Source organism: Astatotilapia calliptera, chromosome 9 (genome assembly GCF_964374335.1).
Source record: "Astatotilapia calliptera chromosome 9, fAstCal68.1, whole genome shotgun sequence".
NCBI lineage: Eukaryota > Metazoa > Chordata > Actinopteri > Cichliformes > Cichlidae > Astatotilapia > Astatotilapia calliptera.
The window spans coordinates 5936993-5956542 of NC_137430.1; the positions used below are offsets into that span (position 1 = coordinate 5936993).

Below are 19550 nucleotides of genomic sequence, written 5' to 3' on the forward strand. Positions count from 1 at the left end.
GTCTCCACCACACAAACAGTCACATACAAGCGGCCCTATACCACAACAAGTTACTTTAATCCAAAAAGTTCAGTAAATCAAGCATACTAGTGACCAACCACAAAATGGAGAGCTATGGCCACACAATGATCACATCAAGGGTGATCATTGTGTGGCCAATCACACAATCATGCTGGAACAAGCTATCCAAAAACTGTTCCCATAAAGGTGGGAACATGAAATTGTCCAAAATGTCTGAAGAGTTACTTAAGAAGAGGGGTCGAGCCCAACACCTGAAAAACAACCCCACACCATAAACGCATCTGCCAAACGCCAAACTCAGACTCATCAGCTGAAATTGTCAGATGGAGAAGTGTGATTTGTAACTCCAGAGACCATGCACTTTACACCACTCCATCTGGTACTCTAGAGAGTCCATTAAGCTCTCTATGAACTGTTCTTGAGCTAATCTGAAGGCCACATAAAGTTTGGAAGTCTGTACTAGTTGTCTCTGCAGAGAGTTGGAGACCTCTGTGCACTATGAGAATCTCTGATTTTGCTTTAAAACAGAGTTGCTGTCATTGCCAGCTGCTTCCACCTTGTTATAATACCACTAACAGTGGTATTATAATTAACAAAGACATACTTGTACATTCTTACCCAAAGCTCCTCCATCAAGGTCCTCTCCTCCGGATGAATTTTGGAAACTGAGGCAGGAAGACAAGGAGGCTTTAGAAAATATCAACATAATTCAAGGCTATTTTAAATAAGCCCACCATGGCGCCACAGTGTCCCCTGCATGGCTGGAGTTTTATTTTGAGACTTTTAATTACAAGTTTCTTCTTTGTTTTCACTGTAACTGTTGTTTTTTGTGTGTTTGATATGTGCAGCCTAAACCTACATTTGATGATATGTCTCCTGAGCTGACAGCTCTGCTGAAATCAGCCAGAGAGCAACAAACCTTCAGAGAACACGACCTGCTCAAGGTGCCTTTTTCACTAGCTGTCTTCCTTGTTGTCCAGTTGTATTTTTGTCTGGCTCTCTTTAACTCCTCTTTCAGGTATTTTATTGCCTGCCTTCTGTGAGTTAATAAGTCTCTTTTCTCTGTGGATTTAATCTCAGTGTTCTTATGTATGAGAACCAGCACTGCATCTTGTCAAACCTACAATCAGTTCTCCTCACTGCAGCTTCTCTCAGCCAGTAAAAGAAATCCAGCATCCCATCTGAAGCAGCTGCTACAGGGTCATGGAGCAGATCGGTATCAGGGTTGTTCTTTATGATCTTGCTAGAGGATGCAGGGGAGTGTGGATGTCTTGCAGGGATGTCATAACAGCCTGGAGGACATGAATCAGATCAGTACTTTTGGTGAAGGGGCAAGGAGAACCCATGCTCTGCTTATGTCCTTAGTGTTAGAACTCGGACCAATAATTGTGGCAATGGAGGGTTCTTGAGAAGCTGAGATGATTTGTTGCTCAGAATGCACAAACCTGGAGACTGAGACTAGCTTTTGAATCATACCATCATACTCACCTCAGTGGTTTCTGGTTATTCTAAGCTGTCCTTTCATTTTCAAGGCTACATATTCACAAAAATATTATAAGTAAAATAAATTAATTTAAAATCCTCAGATCCTGAAGTGCACAGTTTAACTAGTTCGAGCTTAACACATAACTAGCACTGATTAAGAGTCTAATTATAAAGAATTCAAGAATACATTTTTCATCTCAGTGTTCACGTTCCAGCAAATGAATTAAAAGATCACCTGTTTGTAGCTCTTTTGATACGTGGACTATGACAAAGGTTTGTTGTTATTAGACCATGCATGACTTATTTTTATGTAAGAATTGTAATTGTGCTGTTAAAGACCATAAAATGGTCTCACAGCTCTGGGAAAGAAATACGTAAATTGAGGTGACAAGGTCACCAGGATTTGAACTGGTCTAAGATTTCTAGTGCATGTACCTGAAAGAACCTTCACCATGAGGTCGAGGTCACTAAAATTCAAATTCATCTGAGACTTTTAGAAGATGGACCTATGTTGTAAATTTCAAAATCCTACATCGCCTCATTCTCTGATCTCACTTTCACAAACTTGTGTTTCCACACTGCAAACAACAACCCTGTTTAACAGGTCATCTTTTCCAGCTTGCCCATATTCAGATTTTTACTGCATCACACTTTAGTGTACAGTCCATCTCACTGATAAAATTAGCTGGCAGTGGCGCGTGGTTGTTCAAAACTAATATCAGAGGCACATAATTTAAATGTAAGCAAGTAAAGTCATGTGTGTCACTTACTCAGTCGAGGCTCCTCAGTACCCAATCTGCTGGTCACAGTTTCATTTGAAAAAGGTTTATGCACAGATTTAAAGTTCTGGTCCTTGCTGTTTTATAGCTGGTGAAATTCTACACACATATAGTGCTGTGGACATGTTTTGAGGGGTACTGGGGTAACTGGCAGGCAGTTGTTTACCAAACCTTCATCGTAGGCTTTCTGTTCTATTTCCTGGCCTTCAACAGCTTTCCGTCCTTTCTACACCATACTCCTTTCAGTTAGTTATGTCGATACTCTTTTCATATATTATGCCATAGCTAACCTGTTATGTCCATGTCATGCCATCTCCAGCACCACCAGCATTTGGACTCTGGTGGGGTCATTTCCATTTCCTACTCTATGAATAATCACCAAATATTGCTTAACCTCTGTATTTCGAGAAGGTCAGTTCAATTCAATTCACAAAGAACTGCCATTTACATCAGTCCTTCAAATCGGTTTGCAGCAGAATGACACACATGTGCAGCACTCTCATCAAGGAGACATCACTTGTTAAAATAATCACCTAATGTTCTGTGATTTCACTTCGTTTTTCAGACTTCAGAGAAGGTGGAGACAATAATGCTGGTGACAGAGCCACATGACGAGGACGAGGCAATGGTGGACCAGCAAAAGGTAGCAAAAGAAAGTCATGTGGGCATGCCCTTTAGTAATCTACCAGCCAACCCAGCAGGTGTTGACGATAGCACACAGCAATGGGCCTGTGACAGTTTTAATGATGGTCGGGCTAATAGTCCAACAAGTGATGATGATGATGATGATGATGATGATATTAGCTACGAGCCCAGCAGCCAGGCTAGCGATGACAATGCTAGTGAGATTAGTGAGGATGCCGTCAGTGTGCTGGTACAGGCAGCAGTGGAGGAGGCCATCGAAGCTGCAGTCAGAGAGACTCAGGCCCCCAACGCTAATGACACTAATCAGGATAACATTAACAACAAGATAGCAGTTAGCTTTTGTGAACAGGAGCAAGCTAGCTCTGTCCTGGACTCTCAAACACCTGGGACTCTGCATTACACTGACAACGAAGACTCAGACGACTCACAGGAAGATGAAGGAGGGTGGCAGTTTGAAGAAAACTCCCCTCCGCCCTCTTTACTCCATCCCACATCCAGGCACTTGGCCCATCAGATGCAACCATCTGCCCACAGGGATGACGATGAGTTCAAACCACTACAGGAGGTAACACCTGAGACACTTGCCCAAATGGCATCTGCGACTCCTATACTAGTTACCCTTGCCCCATTTCACCACCCTGAAACTGCACCTACCCCACCTGACCCAGTGACCTTTGGCCCATTTCTTCCTTAAAATCTAATCTACCCTCTGTTCACATGAATACATCGAAATATTATGTCAGTCAGACGAGAGTTTGATATATTTTCAAACTCTAGGCCGACTTTCCCGTTTTCCTAATTTTGCTTAAAACATAGATTGTATATCAGATGGGCATAGCTTCTGAGTCTTGAAAGGGAAGTCAATATGGAGACCAAGCAACATCTCATTCGACTGCAAAAGGTTTATGAGTGGTTTTAAAGAGGTTTGTGGGAAAACCTCCCTCGGCTCTCTTGCTTCTTAATGTTAGTAATTTTATTTATTCCTGGTGACTTTATGGGCTCAGTGGCTAGTTTGTGAAGACAAAATTCATTAATTTGTAAACTAGAGTATGACCATTGGCTAAGAACTAGACCCCCTTTTAGCTCAGCATTACCTGTTTCAGAATATTAAGATGATAAAGGCAAGAACACTCAGTTTGAGACCTCAGGATGTCTTAACCAGTGCTGGTGCTGGCTGTAAAGGGTTCAATGTTGCCTCTTTTAAGAGGCAACATTGATTAGGAAGATAAACACTCTGGGAATGAGGAAGACTAAGTGTTTAGTTTAAGAGGTCAGTTTGTACTATTTAATTAGGTGAAAAGAATTCAGAGGATTACTTTGAAGTGATGTAAAAGTTTACTGCGTAGTTTAATCAATCAAAAGATGTGTAGTTAATATGAGTAGTACCAGAAATAGATGGATACATAAATATTTTTCCCCAGACTGACATCCTGTGTTTTATCCTCAACATTTATTTTTCATCAGTACAAAAATGTGCTGGTATTTGGTTATTACTCTTCCTCATTGGCTGATGTTCATACTTGTTTCAGAGCCAAGTAGAATCTGATACTCCTGCTGGTCTGCTGCTGAGCTCACACAGCTACACTACCGAGACCTCCAACACCACTACCACCACTCACATCACCAAGGTAACACAGGACCAAGGTACCACCATAATACGCAAGATTTACATTACTGCCATGGCAATACCACCACACACCCATCAACAAAATGACATGATAACTATGGGAGCACTACTGCTACTACATGAGCCCCACACGTGTCACCATGGTAAAACCATAACCTAAGAAATCCCACTGCAAACCATGGTAATATTGTCATGGCTGAAAAGGTTTGTTGAAACTATTAAGGGTTTACAAACAGCATTAAAAAGCTGAGAAAAGGCATAGAAGACATATATGAAAGATAAAGACGCTTGACTGAATTCGGATGTTTCTCCCTTTTCTTCTTCAGATGGCAAAAGGGGGGATTTCTGAAACCAGAATAGAAAAGAGGATTGTGATTTCTGGAGATACAGAAGTTGACCACAACCAGGTAGCTTGAATGTTGTTGTTTCTGTAATGGTGTGTTCAAGGGATGAGGACAGAAGGGTTGTTAAAAAGTTTAAAAAAACGGCAAGCTTCATTCACTCATACACAGAGCATTTTATTTTATGCACTTTAAGCAATTAACCACAACATTTGCAACCAATTTGGAATCACCTAACATGCATGTCTTACACTGAACAAAAATATAAACGCAACACTTTTGTTTTTGCTCCGATTTTTCACGAGCTGAACTTAAAGATCTGAAACATTTTCTACATACACAAAGGACCCATTACTATCAAATATTGTTCACAAATCTGTCTAAATCTGTGTTATTGAGAACTTCTCGTTTGCCGAGATAATCCATCCCACCTCACAGGTGTGGCATGTCAAGGTGCTGATTAGACAGCATGAATATCGTGTGCCTTAGACCAGCGGTCCCCAACCCCCGGGCCTCGGACTGGTACCGGTCCGTGAGTCGTTTGGTACCGGGCCGCGAGAGTTGAGGCTCAGGTGTGAAATGTATAGTTTTCAGGGTTTTTATCGGTCTTCAGCGTGATTTTGTTATCGTTTTTATCGTTTACTCTATTTTCCTGGGTCTTTTCACGTGTGTTATGAATAAATTTTCCTTTTTCTGGTACCGGTACTAGTTTTATTTTGTTGTACCTTAAAGGCCGGTCCATGAAAATATTGTCGGGCATAAACCGGTCCGTGGCGCAAAAAAGGTTGGAGACCGCTTCCTTAGACTGCCCACAATAAAAGGCCACTCTGAAATATGCAGTTTGATCACACAGCACAATGCTACAGAGCTACACTTTCCTAACATACTAAGCTATGCTAGCATGCACTTAACATCAGTCTGCTCTTTTCTTAACTAGCTTAGCATAGACATGATCAGAGTGATAATCTAAGAATAAAAATGTCTCCACACTGTAAATATCAGTCTCAGGGTCTGTTCTGAGAATAATGCCATGGAATCTTTGAACTACAGTGTGTCTCACTGCTCCTTCTGTCTCATTTTCAGGACTGAATCTGGACGCCCAAGGGGTTTAGTATAGAGTGCATTGCCAGAAACAAAACTGTTGGCTGCAGCATCCACCGAGCATGGATGAACTGAGGATTTGGACACACATTCATGCATGGACACACATATATACAGCATCGCCTGCCTATCTCACAGGGGGTGGAACCAATGGCTGAGTTAGCATTAGTTCGATAGTGTGACTAGATGAGTAGATTTAACTGAAAGTTTCACATGCAGCGCAGAGATGGGAGAGAAAGACGTGTTTCCATAGCAACAGACAACCTACACTGGACCTTCACTATGAATCAGCTTCTGAAGCATTTACTTATATAAGCCTTCCCCCACATCTCATTCCCCAACACTCTAAGGTGGGCATCTGATTGGCTAGCTGACTCAGGTGTGCTTGCTCCTCTATTGTTGGGAGACAGCAGCTTTTCAAAACATTTAGCCTGACATCTGAAAGATAGTGCTTCGAGCTTTACCTGTTGAGAAACTTGATGCGTACTATCACCAGCTGATCAAAACAGTTTCCTGTCTAACAAGAAAAAACAGCTAAAACTCTGCTTTGAATTTACCCATAATGCAATAGTAATGTGCCATTCGCTAAACCTTCCACGAAAATGACGATGAATCATTCATGTGTGTGTGTTTTTGATTTCTGTATCCATTTATTTATTAAATTACAAACTGATCACAGCCCCTGATTACCGACTACTTTCTCTGTTGCATTAGAGACTTCTGCTTCCCTGGTATCAAACTGACCATCACCTCTTTGTGAAAGTTTACCAACGTATAAGAGACAGACGTGTCCCAATTCAGCGGCTAAATCCTTCAAATGATACTGTATACAAATGATGCAGTCTCCATAGATCAGAAATGGTGAACCAAAGAAAGGTTTCCTATTGCATCGTTTAAAAGTTGTGAAAGCTAAGGTCGGCCAATGGCACTGCTCATGCTGTGAAACTCGTTATAGCTTGTTATAGCTTATACTGTAAAACGTTGAAAATGAGCTCAATATTAAATATTGAAATACTGTGAAATACATTATTGAAACATAATGTGAATCTAAAAACATCAGGTATAACCATAACAGCAAAACCATAACATGGATCCGTGTAGTCATTTTCTTTAAATTAGACAACACTATTGCAAAGCAGGGAAATTTCACCGAGCTTCAGCTGTGTATTGACGTCTGGCATCTGGACCCTGTCAACCAGAAATAAAGACGCAAATGAGGGACCACAATGGAGACACGGGTTTCTCTTTTATGACATACACTATGTTGCCAAAACAAGCCATTCACTTTTTTCCTTTTTTTTTTATATATAGCACTAAATCAGTTGCCTCAATGACCTTGTCTTCCACAGGGAGGTAAAGACCCTACAATATTAGAAAACAGAGAAATCCTAACAACCAGCTGTGACCCCCTATGAGCAATTGCATTGGCAACAGTGGGAGGGAAAACCCCCCATTTAACAACATGAAACATCTGGCAGAACCAGGGTCAAGGAGGGGTGGCCATCTGCTGCGACTGGGTGGGGATGAGGGGAGGAACACAGGCCAAAGACACGCTGTGGAAGAGAACCAGAGATTACAAATAACTAATGATTAAATGCAGAGAGGTGTATAAGGATGACACAGAGAGTGAGAAATGTAAAGAAGTGAAGAAACAGAGGCTAACAGAGCATCTTTTGTAACCTTCACAAGTGCTGTTTTTGTACTGTGATGAATTTGGAATTCAGATTGAAACTCTTCAAAAGAAAAAACGTTCCTTTCCATCCGATCAGTGTTTTACAACTACTCTGTGAAGAATGTCTGAGATAAAAGGAAGGTTGGAGATTGGCCTAAGACAGGTGATGGCTTTTTCAGGAATGTTTTCAATTAAAGCCACCCTAAAGGCATACATAGGTTTTTGATCATATTTAATATTAAAGCATTAATTAATTGTTGGACATTTTGGTCTAATAGAACTTGAACAGCTTGAATGGCTTGAATGAAGCAGTAACTGAAATTACTCAGAAAGATCAACTGGAGAGAACAGTTTAAATAAATATCAATAGGATTTAAAGTAGCTGTATAATGACATGTCTTTGGGATGTTATACAGTTTACTCTAATGGGTAAACTTTTATTTATGAAGAAATTCATGATTATTAATGTTAAAGGAATGCTTGGCTCAACAACTTTGTCTGCCTGGCTGCAGTGATGAAAAAAACCTGCAGTATTTTTCATTTTCTTAGTCAGATTTTCCAACTGGAATCTTGCTTCAGGATGGTAGCAGTGCACATAAACAGGAGTAAAACTTAAACTTTTACTCTGTACTACCACTGTTGTCTTGCACAGAGAACTGACTCTACAAATAAAAATAAACCAACAACAGGTGTTATGCAAGATTGCTTACCAAGAGCAAAACAAATTCTATCTTTCCTCACTTTTACTACTGGAGCAGCTTCCAAGCGCTGTCGACTCAGGAGTCGTGTCACTCTTGGCTCTGACATCCAACTTCAGAGGTAAATGGACGGCAGCATTAACATCTCCAAAGTTGACCCACAGACGTTTGAAGTACCCACAACAGGTCAGGGATGACTTGTTGCCAAGTGGAGGAATTAAAGTATCTTTGGGTCCTGTTCATGAGTAAGGAGGAAGACTGATAGACTGATTGGTGCAGCAATGGAGAAGTTTGACAAATTCATTGCTAACCGGGTCAGGACAGAACCAGGACATGTGAGATTCACCCATGTGAATCTGGCATTACAGAAATACCATACTGAGAGATCCCCACTGATCATTGCTCTCTTTGTTTCGTGTTATATACAGATCACTCCCCCTGATATGCAGTCTTGCATTAGTCCTGTGCAGAGCCTACACTTTGCAGAATATTGTTTACATGTTGTAGCTGTTTGCTGTCAGCAGGGGGGTTGTGTCACAAACAACTGCAGTGTTGCCAACTCCTCAGTAAGAAAAATCCCTATTGGCTGTCCTAAAAGTTGCTAGAAATCGCAAGATGACGTCATCCCTAAGTTGCCTAATTGGTTATGCTTATGTAATTGTAACCTACTGTTGGATACAGAAATAACATCGTGAAGGAGACATGAAGTGAGTTAAAAAAAAATCCCACTCTAAATGCATTTAGAATATATTTAGAACTACACATTACATTTATTTTAGCAATTATTGGGTTTTTTTATGTCACACTTCCAACCGTCTTCCTTTGTCCGGGCTTGGGACCGGCAAAAGTGACCCGAAATAGATACGTGTGTGTGTGTGTTTTAAGTAGTTTTAAACTATGTGAGCCACAAAAAGTAACAGTAAAAGAACTGACTGCGTTACAGTCAGGGCGGGAGCAGCGGCTTCGCTCATGCGCGATTCATTTGCCAGTTTGGACGCGTAGGTGTGAACATCTCCTCCTGCTCTGACAGCACCTGGGGCAGGGGTCGGCAACCCGCGGCTCCGGAGCCGCATGCGGCTCTTTAGTCTTTATTTTGCGGCTCCGGGTGGTTTGGGAAAATAAATTAGAAGTATTTAGCTGAAGTGTATTTTATTTGTGTTTAGTTCTTTTTTTAACTTGTAGTTCTAAATTGGAAGATTATTGTGATTTTGAAATATAAAAATAAAATTATATCTTATTATTTTTTCATCGCTCAAAATAAGCGTCACACTCGCGGAAGCCGGTGTACCCGCCGAAACGCCGTGCATTTATCGAGACTTTCAACCCCAGGTAGGCCAATTATGGATCTTCGGATCCTCATTATGTCAGCAGCCATTCTCCACTGTGAACTATGTTAAAAACAAACACCGCTCACGCCTCACAGATGTCCTGCGTAAAGATGAAAGCCCCGATTTGCAGACGCTGTGAACAGAGGTTCGGGACCATAAGTCTTACTGTAAACATATCGATGATTTCATGAGCATGCTTTTCAGCATCTCTTTATTGACCCCTTTTCACACACGGTTGCTGTAGCATACAGCCAGCTGTAGCTTTTCAACAGCAGAGAGGGCACAGACTTTAAGGCAGCGAGGCGTGATTGCGGGTCCCGCTCAGGTGCGTCCGCCTCCCCTGCAGCGGCGCTGCAGACCACGCCCCGCCACACACATTAACCAGGTAAAATACATATTTAGGCAGAATTTTGCAAATATCTATTTTTTTTTAGCATCGTCGTGCTTTTTTTCCAATTATTTTTTAAAAGTCAGGTCAAGGCTCCAAAAGCCCAAAGACGATATAAGGGTGGCGGCTCACAACAGTTTTTGTTTGCTACATGGATCATTTTAGTTCAGCTGGGTGTCTTTCCTTTTGTTATATTTCTTTAAGAGTTCAAAATGTGTTAATTACATGAATAAAATGTAATTTCCTCTGTAGCACTTCATGGATTTCATAAGCAACACACCTAAGTTGTTCTGTGGATTCTTTTAAAAAGCAGTTAAAAACTTTTCTGTTCAAACAAGCCTTTTGTTGATCTACGTATTTTATATTCTTTACATTATTTACATTTGATCTTTTACATTGTGTATAATGTCTATTGATCGTATTGTTTATTTTAATATTTGTGTACAGCGCTTTGTGACTGCCTGTCTGTGAAAAGCGCTTAATAAATAAACTTTACCTACTTAGTTGTTCACACAAAGCATAAAGGTAAAAAAAACAAAACAATATATACAGTGGTATCTTCATTTTAGATTTCAAAAAGTATTTGCGGCTCCCAGTGTTTTCTTTTGCGTGGAAACCGAGTCCAAGTGGCTGTTTGGGTGTTAAAGGTTGCAGACCCCTGACCTGGGGGGACTATCTGCCGCCTGTGAGCGCTTTGGCGAGGTGCCCACAGCAGCACCCGCTGCTTGTTGAGAGTAAGAGCGATACGTGGTTTCAAAGTCGTCATAAGTCTTGAAACGTGTTGTCCTCGGCAATGGATAATGGCTGAAAATAAAAACAGGTGTCACTTTAGCCTGCTCCTAGTTTTATCAATTCTGCACTCTGCTTTGCAGTCCTCGATATCACTGAAATGCAGCCAGAAGCTGCTATTTTACGTTTTTGTCCGCTTCTTCACTTTTTCCCGACAGGCTCCCCCGTCTGTCTGTGTACCTGGCCTGTACCACTACACTTGCTATTTTAAAACATCTGCCGCCCTTTCTTTCACATCATGTCTTATCACCAACGGTGATGAGACGGCTTACAGGGAGGAGGTCAGCGTCCTGACCCACTGGTGTCAAGACAACCATCTCACCCTCAACGTCGCAAAGACAAAGGAGTTGATAGTGGACTTCCGGAGGTGCAGAGAAGTACACACCCCCATCACCATCAACGGCGCTGCTGTGGAGAGAGTGAGCAGCTTCCGGTTCCTTGGTGTACATCTGGCTGAGGATCTTACGTGGTCAGTACACACAAACAAAACAGTGAAGAAGGCGCAGCAGCGCCTCTTCTTTCTCAGGAGACTGAAAAGATTCGGCATGAGCCCCCGCATCCTCAGGACCTTCTATCACTGTGCCATTGAGAGCATCCTCACTGGATGCATCACCACCTGGTATGGCAACAGCACCGCCTACAACTGCAAAGCTCTCCAGCGAGTAGTGCGGTGCTCTGAACGGATAATTGGAGGTGAGCTTCCCTCCCTCCAAGACATCTACAGGAAGCGCTGCCTGAGGAAAGCGGGGAGGATCATCAAGGACTCCAGTCACCCCAGCCATAAACTGTTCAGACTGCTTCCATCAGGAAGGAGGTTCTGCAGCATCCGGTCCCGTACCAGCAGACTGAGAGACAGCTTTTTCCATCAGGCCATCAGACTGCTGAACACGTCATAGACACCTCAGCTTCACTACTGGAACTTCAACATTATGCACTCCATACTGTACAGTAATGCCACTGTTTTGCACATGTCTCACTCTGTATATTTTTATATATTTTATTTATTGTTTACTCTATTTAATTTGTAAAATATGTGTACACACACACACACACACACACACACACACACACACACACACACACACACACATAGAAAATATTTAGTATACACATCCAGGAATGCATATACTATTATATATTGTACATATATTTATTAGTTTCAGATGTAGCCATTCTTGTATTTTGCTTGTTTACATTATTGTATTTTGCACAACTCTGTTGCTTGTGAAGCTCGCACACAAGAATTTCACTCACATGTGCTGTACCAATGTACCTGCACATGTGATGTGACAATAAAAGTGATTTGATTTGATAATGGTACGATCGCAGTCTGTCTTTGCATGCGATTGACCGCGTGGTTGTGCCCATCAAAGTAAAGTGCTTTCAACTGGATTCTCAGCAGGGCTGAAGAATCAGCTCCAACATACTGATGGGACATTAATAGCTGAGATATGAAATTCGTTTGACGCCACTTTAATAGAATAAACTAGAATTACTCTCAAATTACTCTCCCATCAACCTGCCCTGGGTCGTACCCCCACCGATCACTCTGTTACCTCTGGGATAGATTGGACCCTCCACCTAAGTGAATTAGATAAGTATTTACAAAAATGGGTAGATGGAAAAGGATGGCCTCAGCAGATGTCTAAACATAAAATGCTACTTAGATTACAGACGGATGACTCCTCCTTTTTAATGATGAGCTTAAATACAAAATGTGCCTTTACTCAAAAACTCAAACTGATCACCAGGAATGTGTTTCTTCTGTGGTTTGATTACTGTTCATGTTTACAGGCAGAAGTTACTGAAGTTTCTCTGCTTAGAAAATAAAAAGTATGAATATGTTAGTTTTAAGATGAACTTTAATCATTCAAGTTTGGACTACAGAGACTCAAAATCCACAGGAATAATCAGCAGAGACATTCACACTACACAGCCCATCAATCAATGATACTGCTCTGTGACATAATCCGGCATGCTTTCTGGCCACTGCTAGGAAGCGGGGCATGAGTTAGGGGTTACTCCCAACAGGAAGTGAGCAGAACTCAGATCAAGGGTCTTGGTCAGGTGGGACTTCAAGAGCTGCAGGTTCCTTAGACAACCTCTGAAGCTGGAGCTCAATGACAGGCAGTTCTGTTTGACACCAGCTACAGCAGAGAGATGGACAGGTTAGAATTATTTTTAGGTGTGTTCATCTTTTTTTTAAATTCTGTTTATGTTCAAAGGGTCTTACCTGGATATCCTCCCAGGAAGACAGGGTTATTAGTTTCAGCAGAGGTGGATTGTGGGTAAGGGTTTGCAGTGGTGTAAGTTCGCTCATCTACAGTTAGGCTGAGGGCATGTTTGGTTTTTTGGGCCAGCAGGCGGTGCCACTGCCCATCACATAGCATCTGGCCACCAGAACGCACTGACACTCGACCTGCCCCATTATTCACGTTGAAAACCACCTGAGGAGAAAAACAGATACACCTTTATTTACGCAAATAAAACTTCATTTGCATATTTAAAACTTAGTTTGCACAATCCTTTTCTATACATCTATTACTTTGGTCAAAAACCAATAATAACAGAAGCTCTGATGTTACTGCAGCTATTAGAAAGATACCGTGAAAACGTGGCAACTTGCTCAGTTAGATAATTAAATCCCTGGGGTGTAGGCCTATTACTGTTTACATAATGCATAGAATGGAATATCTCTGCTCACCTGTCCATTGATCATCTCCAGTCCCACAGCATCGACTTTTGCACTGCTGATTCCCAGGAGCACTCCTTCTGATTGACTTGTTTGAAACTCCAGAGAGACTGTCATGTCAGAGCCAACCTTATAGCCATCATGGACTGCAGATGGAAACAGCATGTAATCAGATCATAGCTTAATCACGGTTAGAGACAGCTATCCAACACCTGTCTAGTATGTGACGTGCAGCTAGTTCCACACGTTTTTGGACAATGCCACTTTTTTTTCAGTTTTGCCTCTGCACACAAAAATAGTGTTCATTGCCGGAGGAGGAGAATAGTGTAGAGCATGACGTTAAAGTGCAAACTGCATTATGCTGCTAACACAACCTCAGTGCTAGCATGTCATCTGTGCAAAACCCACCCCAGCAGCCACACCCTGAACTTCAACAGGTAACAAAAAGCAGTGATGAGCAGTCAGGCGGCAGCCCGTTTCTACCTGTTCAGGTTTCTGAAGTACAATCAATGTGCTGACTGCTTTAAAGTCTGTGTGTTCTGGTTTTTGTCTTTACTTTCTACTGTCGAGTTTGAGTTCATACCCAGAAAATAAGTCATGTGTGTCCTAATTAGAATAGGGATTTGTGTTGGCCTCAGGTTTATATTGGTTATTTACCAATATAAACAATGCGTTTCAGGTCATTTTACAGAAAAACACAAAAGTAATGTAACCCATAACAATGCTTTTGATATGCTTCTTAGCAATGATGAAGCTAATGAGAACCCAATTAAAACGGATAAGAAATCGAATCGATAAGTGATATTTGCAGTGGAATCGGTGTCGCTAAATTCTTATCAATTGCCATCCGTAGACAGAAGTCAACAAAAATGGATGCTAGTTCTCAAGTGGACCTCTGTGTTTTTGCAGTTGGTGGATTGCTGTAACTTGACAACAATTAGCAACGGTCTGTGCACTCCACCTATACAGTTTATGAAAATGTGCTTTCATTTGTTCATATCTCGGTACACCCATCATCCAAACATTATAACTCTTGCTCCAACTACCTAAAAAACAGGCTCTCAAAATTGTGGCCCAATAAGGAAGCAGCCAAAAGTAACTTCTCATATGAACTATAGGCAAAAGCTGTACAGACCATAGGCTGTGAAAAGTCCTTCTATACTAATCAGACCGATCAGTCTGCATCTCATCTTCAGCGCAGATGATTTTGTCTACAAGTTTGACTTACTCATTTCAGCGTATCCGCTTCCATTAAAGTAACTTCCTATCTGGTCTCTGGTGAAACAGGATGTGACACCATGTTGTGACGCCGGCTTAGACACATCCAACATGACACCATTCAGACTGATGGACCGAACACAGCCTGGAAAACTGCTGGTATCCTGAGAACCAAACAGGAAGAAAGACAGGGGGAGACACATGGGAGCAGAAAGGGGGAGAGATTTCCAATAGAGTCAGAATACCTGTGAGTTTCAAAAATGTGCGCAAAGAAAATCTGTCTACATATTAATTCTTAGCGCAAAAATTTCTTCCTGTGAAATCAGGACACTCGTGCAAAAGATGTTCAATAACTCAAGAGTTTCTCTTCTAGGTACATAAAATGCTTTTTTAAAACATCAAATAAAATGATTTGATGTATTTGGGGTAATAATGTTTGTGTCTTTTGTGTTTAACGGTGAAAAAATGAAAAACAATCATACTCCGATTCTCCTGCTGGTCATAGTGTGAGGTGTTCCTCCTAGGAAAACTTTGTTGGCCACATCCAGCTGATTTCCTTTGACTGAGATGGATTCAGTTTTCAAACTGTTGACAGACACTGACATCAACCGCCGGCCCACCTCTGCAACCACCTGAGACACGGTGAACACCACAGCATTCAAACAAAGCTATTTTTGTCTTAACACCAAAACCTCAAACACAGGTTGAAATTTACAGAGTTTGACATTGATGCGTCTACAGTGCCTCGTGTCCAATTAACTCACAGTGTGCCACTCTCCATTGTTAACAGCTACAGATGAGGTGATCGAGGCCGGGCCTTTCCCCAAATCAGCTGACATCATCAGCCTGCCCCCCTTTAGGCTGAGGACAACAAAGTCCATCTGCTTGGAGTCGGAGAGAAGGAGGATCAACCCGTCCAGGGCCCAGCTTCGAACTAACAACCTCACCGACACACTGAGGAAGGGAACAGACACAGTAGTGAAGACAAGAGTGAGACACAAACACACCACAGCAGTGTCGGAGATGGAGTGTTATACAAAGATGAAGTGACCTGTCCCCTGTGTGACCCGAGAGTTGCCTCTGTTGCTATGGAAACTCACCTCTTTCTGACTGTGCTTGGGTTGATAATGAAGGTCATGTGACTGTTTCTGGACAAGCCAAACTGAACTGATGACGGCACAAAGGTTAACTCCCCATCTGATGCACACTGCATCACACACATAAATCAAAAACCAATAATCAATAAAAACGGACATATTGATTAAATTAATCAATTAAAATGAATGCACTGAGAATAGGTGATAATGAATATAGTAATTACCGTTAGACCTTCAGGTGACAGGGCACCAAACTGTGTGGGCTGAGGTAGAGGTAAATGAGTAGGGTCTGCAGTTACGTTTACATCCTGGTCATCAGGAAGGAGCACATCCCCAAGCTTCTCCTCCAAGACGCATTTGTCAAACTTCACCCCCTCATATCTCAGAGCTCCTGAAAGGTCAACAAGCCTGCACAGAGCCACAAAATCAAGACTGTTGTTGTCCGAACTCCTTTGGAGAACACAGTCTATGAAGGCTCTTACATGAGATGGTCTAGTCCAAGGAGACCTTAGTCCTTGTAATGCAAAGCACCGCACCTGACTCCTAGGTAACACTGACAGCAGCAGATAACAATCAGGAACCGCCCTAAAATAATTTTACCATTAGAGCCATAGATCCCATTTATTCTTTTTTGACTTAAGGAAATTTGCTTCTGCTGCTGGTGTCTGATGTACAATACTATGCAAAAGTCTTGAGCCAATCCCCATTTCTTTATATTTGGTATGAAAAATTACTGAAACTTGCAAACAATTATGGAAATACAGTATAAAGGGTCAAAAAAGAATTTTAAAGTCAGTATTTAGTATGACCAGCTTTATTCTTTAGCACATCCTAAACTCTCTTTGGTATGATTTCCTGTAAGTTCTTTAAGTAGTGTTCAAGAAAAGCTCTCCAGGCTTTTTGAGGGACATTCTTGGCAAAACAACCTCTTCTGAAGGTCGCAAATTGTAGATCTAATAGTCAGGGGAAACTGCCTGACATTTCAACTACCCAACTGGCTTTAAAAGGTTTGGGATCTAAATCAGCCTTTGAATAGTTTGGAAATGAACGCTTTGATTTCTTTGATTGAAAAAGCAGTGGTGTCAGAAAACAGAGACACATCTGTAAACTGCATTTTCAGGAGCCTTCAGATGGGTGCATTCAAAGAAGCTTTTGGCAGGCATTGGAAATATGCAGTCGTTGAATTGGGACACAACTTGGATGTGTAAAACACTTACGCTCTGCCAACTGCCAGGTGTTGGATGCAGCCTTTGAACAACCTAGATATTTTCTGCAATCTGATTGGTAGACGGGCGTCATCAGCTGAAGGCAGCCCACCAATAAATAGAGAGGCTGGAGACAGCCGAGAAAATACACCCGGCAACAGGGACACAAGCTTCTTATGTTCCTCATCAATCTGCACTGAGAGCGACCTGAAAGACAGTTAAGAAAGGCCAGACAGGTGAGATGTGAGAAGAAGCATAAAAGTTAGCATGTTATGCTAATACTTACTTTTTGTTGATGGTAATGATCACAGAATGTTTCATTCTGTCACTGAAGGATCCTCCATCAGGCTTTATCACAGTTACCTTACGTGTGGCTCCGCCCACCTCTCCAAGCTCCACCTCCAATGCTCCCGAGACTAGGTGAACAGATAGGAAGTACTGCACATACAGACACATAGAAAAATTCAGGTTGCAGTGTCACCCACATAGCTTTGTTAGTTCAAATAGACTTGGTATACATGTGACCTAAATCAGTCTCACCTGTTTGTGTGAGCGGTCATTACTGAAAGCAGCCAGCAGGACCCCTGATTGGTTGTTGGAGGAGAAGGAGAAGAGCAACTCTGCTTCTTGACCAAACGATGGTGGAGTGATCTGAACATAGCCTCCAGCCAATAGGGACACACTTCGCACCGCCTGGTCAATACATTAATCAGTCAAACAACTAACCTGTAAATCAATCAAGCTGTTATCCTATGAGTGTGATCAGTGTTCATTACAAATTAACAAAAGTGACCTCAAAGCACTTTAAAATCTAAGATATTTATAGTACAATATTAGAGAGAAAACCCGAAAAATTAGACAATACCCTACGAGCAGTACTTGGCAAGAGTTAAAGGGCAGCAATAACTCGCTTTTAACAGGAAGTGACCTGAGAGAACCAGGCTCAGGATAGTTGGAGCATTTTACAACAACTGGTTGAGGGATTTAGGGGAGACACAAGGGCAAAACACCAACCATGGAGGGGAGAAATACAAATTTAATGTCGCAGTAGTTGTATGGTTCAGGAGTGAAACGAGGAGAGTAGAAACAAATGCCCAGTGCATCATCAGTAGTTTGAGCCTGAATGGTTCAAGGATACCTGTTCCAGTGTTAACTAATAGTTATTTCAAAAAGGAGAATCCAAAGTCTAATCCTATGGAGGGTGTCTGTGTCCTGAATCTAAATTTGGATTTTGTTCTACAGCTTTGACAGCTGAAGGCTCTGCTTCCCTGCATACCGAGAGCCAAGTACTAAAGTACTCTATCTGGATAATATGATACTAAGACTTTAAGATATGATGAGGTCTGATCAAGACTTCATATGTGAGAAGAAAATTTAAAATTCAATTACAAGGAGCCAATGAAGAGAAGCTAAAATAAATATGAGCTTTCTCTCACTGCTTTGTCCAACCTCAAAGTAACAAAGGCAGAGGATAGTGGGAAGGAAACAGTCAGGAACAAACCTCCTGCAGAACCAGGCTCGAGGAGGGGCAGCCATCTGCCATGACCTGCTGGTGGTGATAGAAAGTTCTACATATTTGTTTTATATGTGTATTGAAGGACAAAAACAACTCCAAGGTTCTTCACAGTAGTACTGGAAGCCAATGAAACAACTGTTGGACAGTTATTTTATTTCATACTTCAGAAAAATTAACATCAGTTTTGTCTAAATTTACAAGCTGAAAATTACTTGTCATCCAAGGACTTTAGTTCAGTGGATTATTGTGCATTATTATATGTATCAGTACATGCATTTATTAAAACGTGTATATTAGTATATTATTAGCTTGGATCTCAAAAGAGACTTGAGATGAATAGAGATGGAGTCAGGCAGGGCGACAGATATAGTCAATGTAGTATTATGTGCAGCCTTGAGGAAAATTAATTAAACCTTGTGATTCAATAGAATGTAGAAACAATTTTAGCAACAACAACTAATAAATAAAAAAATAATAATTTTCTTTTTCAGTCTCTTGCGTGATTGTGGATTCATTTTGCCCTATTATTCCTTCAGTTCGTGGAGGTTTGTGGGTTTGTTTAAGGTTCTGCCATAGTGTTTCAATCAGGTTCTGGAGTTTCACTGGTCACTTAGTTATGCTGCTGTATTCAGCGGATTACTATATTTTTTCTGACTATATAGGGGCTTGTCTGATTCTTGGGGATTCTTTCAAAAATGTGAGATAAAGACCCTGCAATAGCACTGTGAGTCCAGTATTGTTGTGAATTGGTGCTATATACAGAAAACTGAATCTAAATCAATTCAACTGAACAGATTTCCTGGCATGCTTGGGAATCATTGTCCTGTTGTATGACCCAGTTCGGACCAAGCTTAACTGTTGTGGAAACGGCCTCATATTTGTAGACTTGATGACTGGAAGGTGCCCAGGTCCTCTTACTGCAAAAACAAACTAATCACTCCTATGCTA

The 19550-nt window shown here is 41.4% G+C and overlaps 2 protein-coding genes across 15 annotated transcripts in view; one reads left to right on the forward strand and one right to left on the reverse strand.

Moving 5' to 3' along the window:
* Nucleotides 1–6677, forward strand: part of LOC113029062 (band 4.1-like protein 3) — a 36326-nt gene extending 29649 nt beyond the window's left edge. For 8 of the 13 annotated variants that reach the window (XM_080305874.1, XM_080305875.1, XM_026179662.2 and 5 more), the window contains 5 exons: nt 870–965; nt 2851–3495; nt 4460–4558; nt 4884–4964; nt 5982–6677. In XM_080305874.1, the coding sequence (XP_080162000.1) occupies nt 870–965; nt 2851–3495; nt 4460–4558; nt 4884–4964; nt 5982–5987 (927 nt within the window). In that variant the 3' untranslated portion in view covers nt 5988–6677. The remainder of the gene's footprint in view (nt 1–869; nt 966–2850; nt 3496–4459; nt 4559–4883; nt 4965–5981) is intronic. The other 5 variants (XM_026179672.2, XM_080305876.1, XM_080305877.1 and 2 more) reach the window with 3 other exon arrangements.
* Nucleotides 6678–12628: 5951 nt separating this feature from the next.
* Nucleotides 12629–19550, reverse strand: part of lama1 (laminin, alpha 1) — a 33776-nt gene continuing 26854 nt past the window's right edge. For both annotated transcript variants that reach the window (XM_026179686.2, XM_026179685.2), the window contains exons 54-64: nt 17627–17779; nt 17373–17524; nt 17099–17293; nt 16106–16289; nt 15885–15991; nt 15549–15738; nt 15267–15416; nt 14795–14948; nt 13579–13712; nt 13108–13321; nt 12629–13021 (exon numbers count right to left, since the gene is read on the reverse strand). In XM_026179686.2, the coding sequence (XP_026035471.2) occupies nt 12867–13021; nt 13108–13321; nt 13579–13712; nt 14795–14948; nt 15267–15416; nt 15549–15738; nt 15885–15991; nt 16106–16289; nt 17099–17293; nt 17373–17524; nt 17627–17779 (1788 nt within the window). In that variant the 3' untranslated portion in view covers nt 12629–12866. The remainder of the gene's footprint in view (nt 13022–13107; nt 13322–13578; nt 13713–14794; nt 14949–15266; nt 15417–15548; nt 15739–15884; nt 15992–16105; nt 16290–17098; nt 17294–17372; nt 17525–17626; nt 17780–19550) is intronic.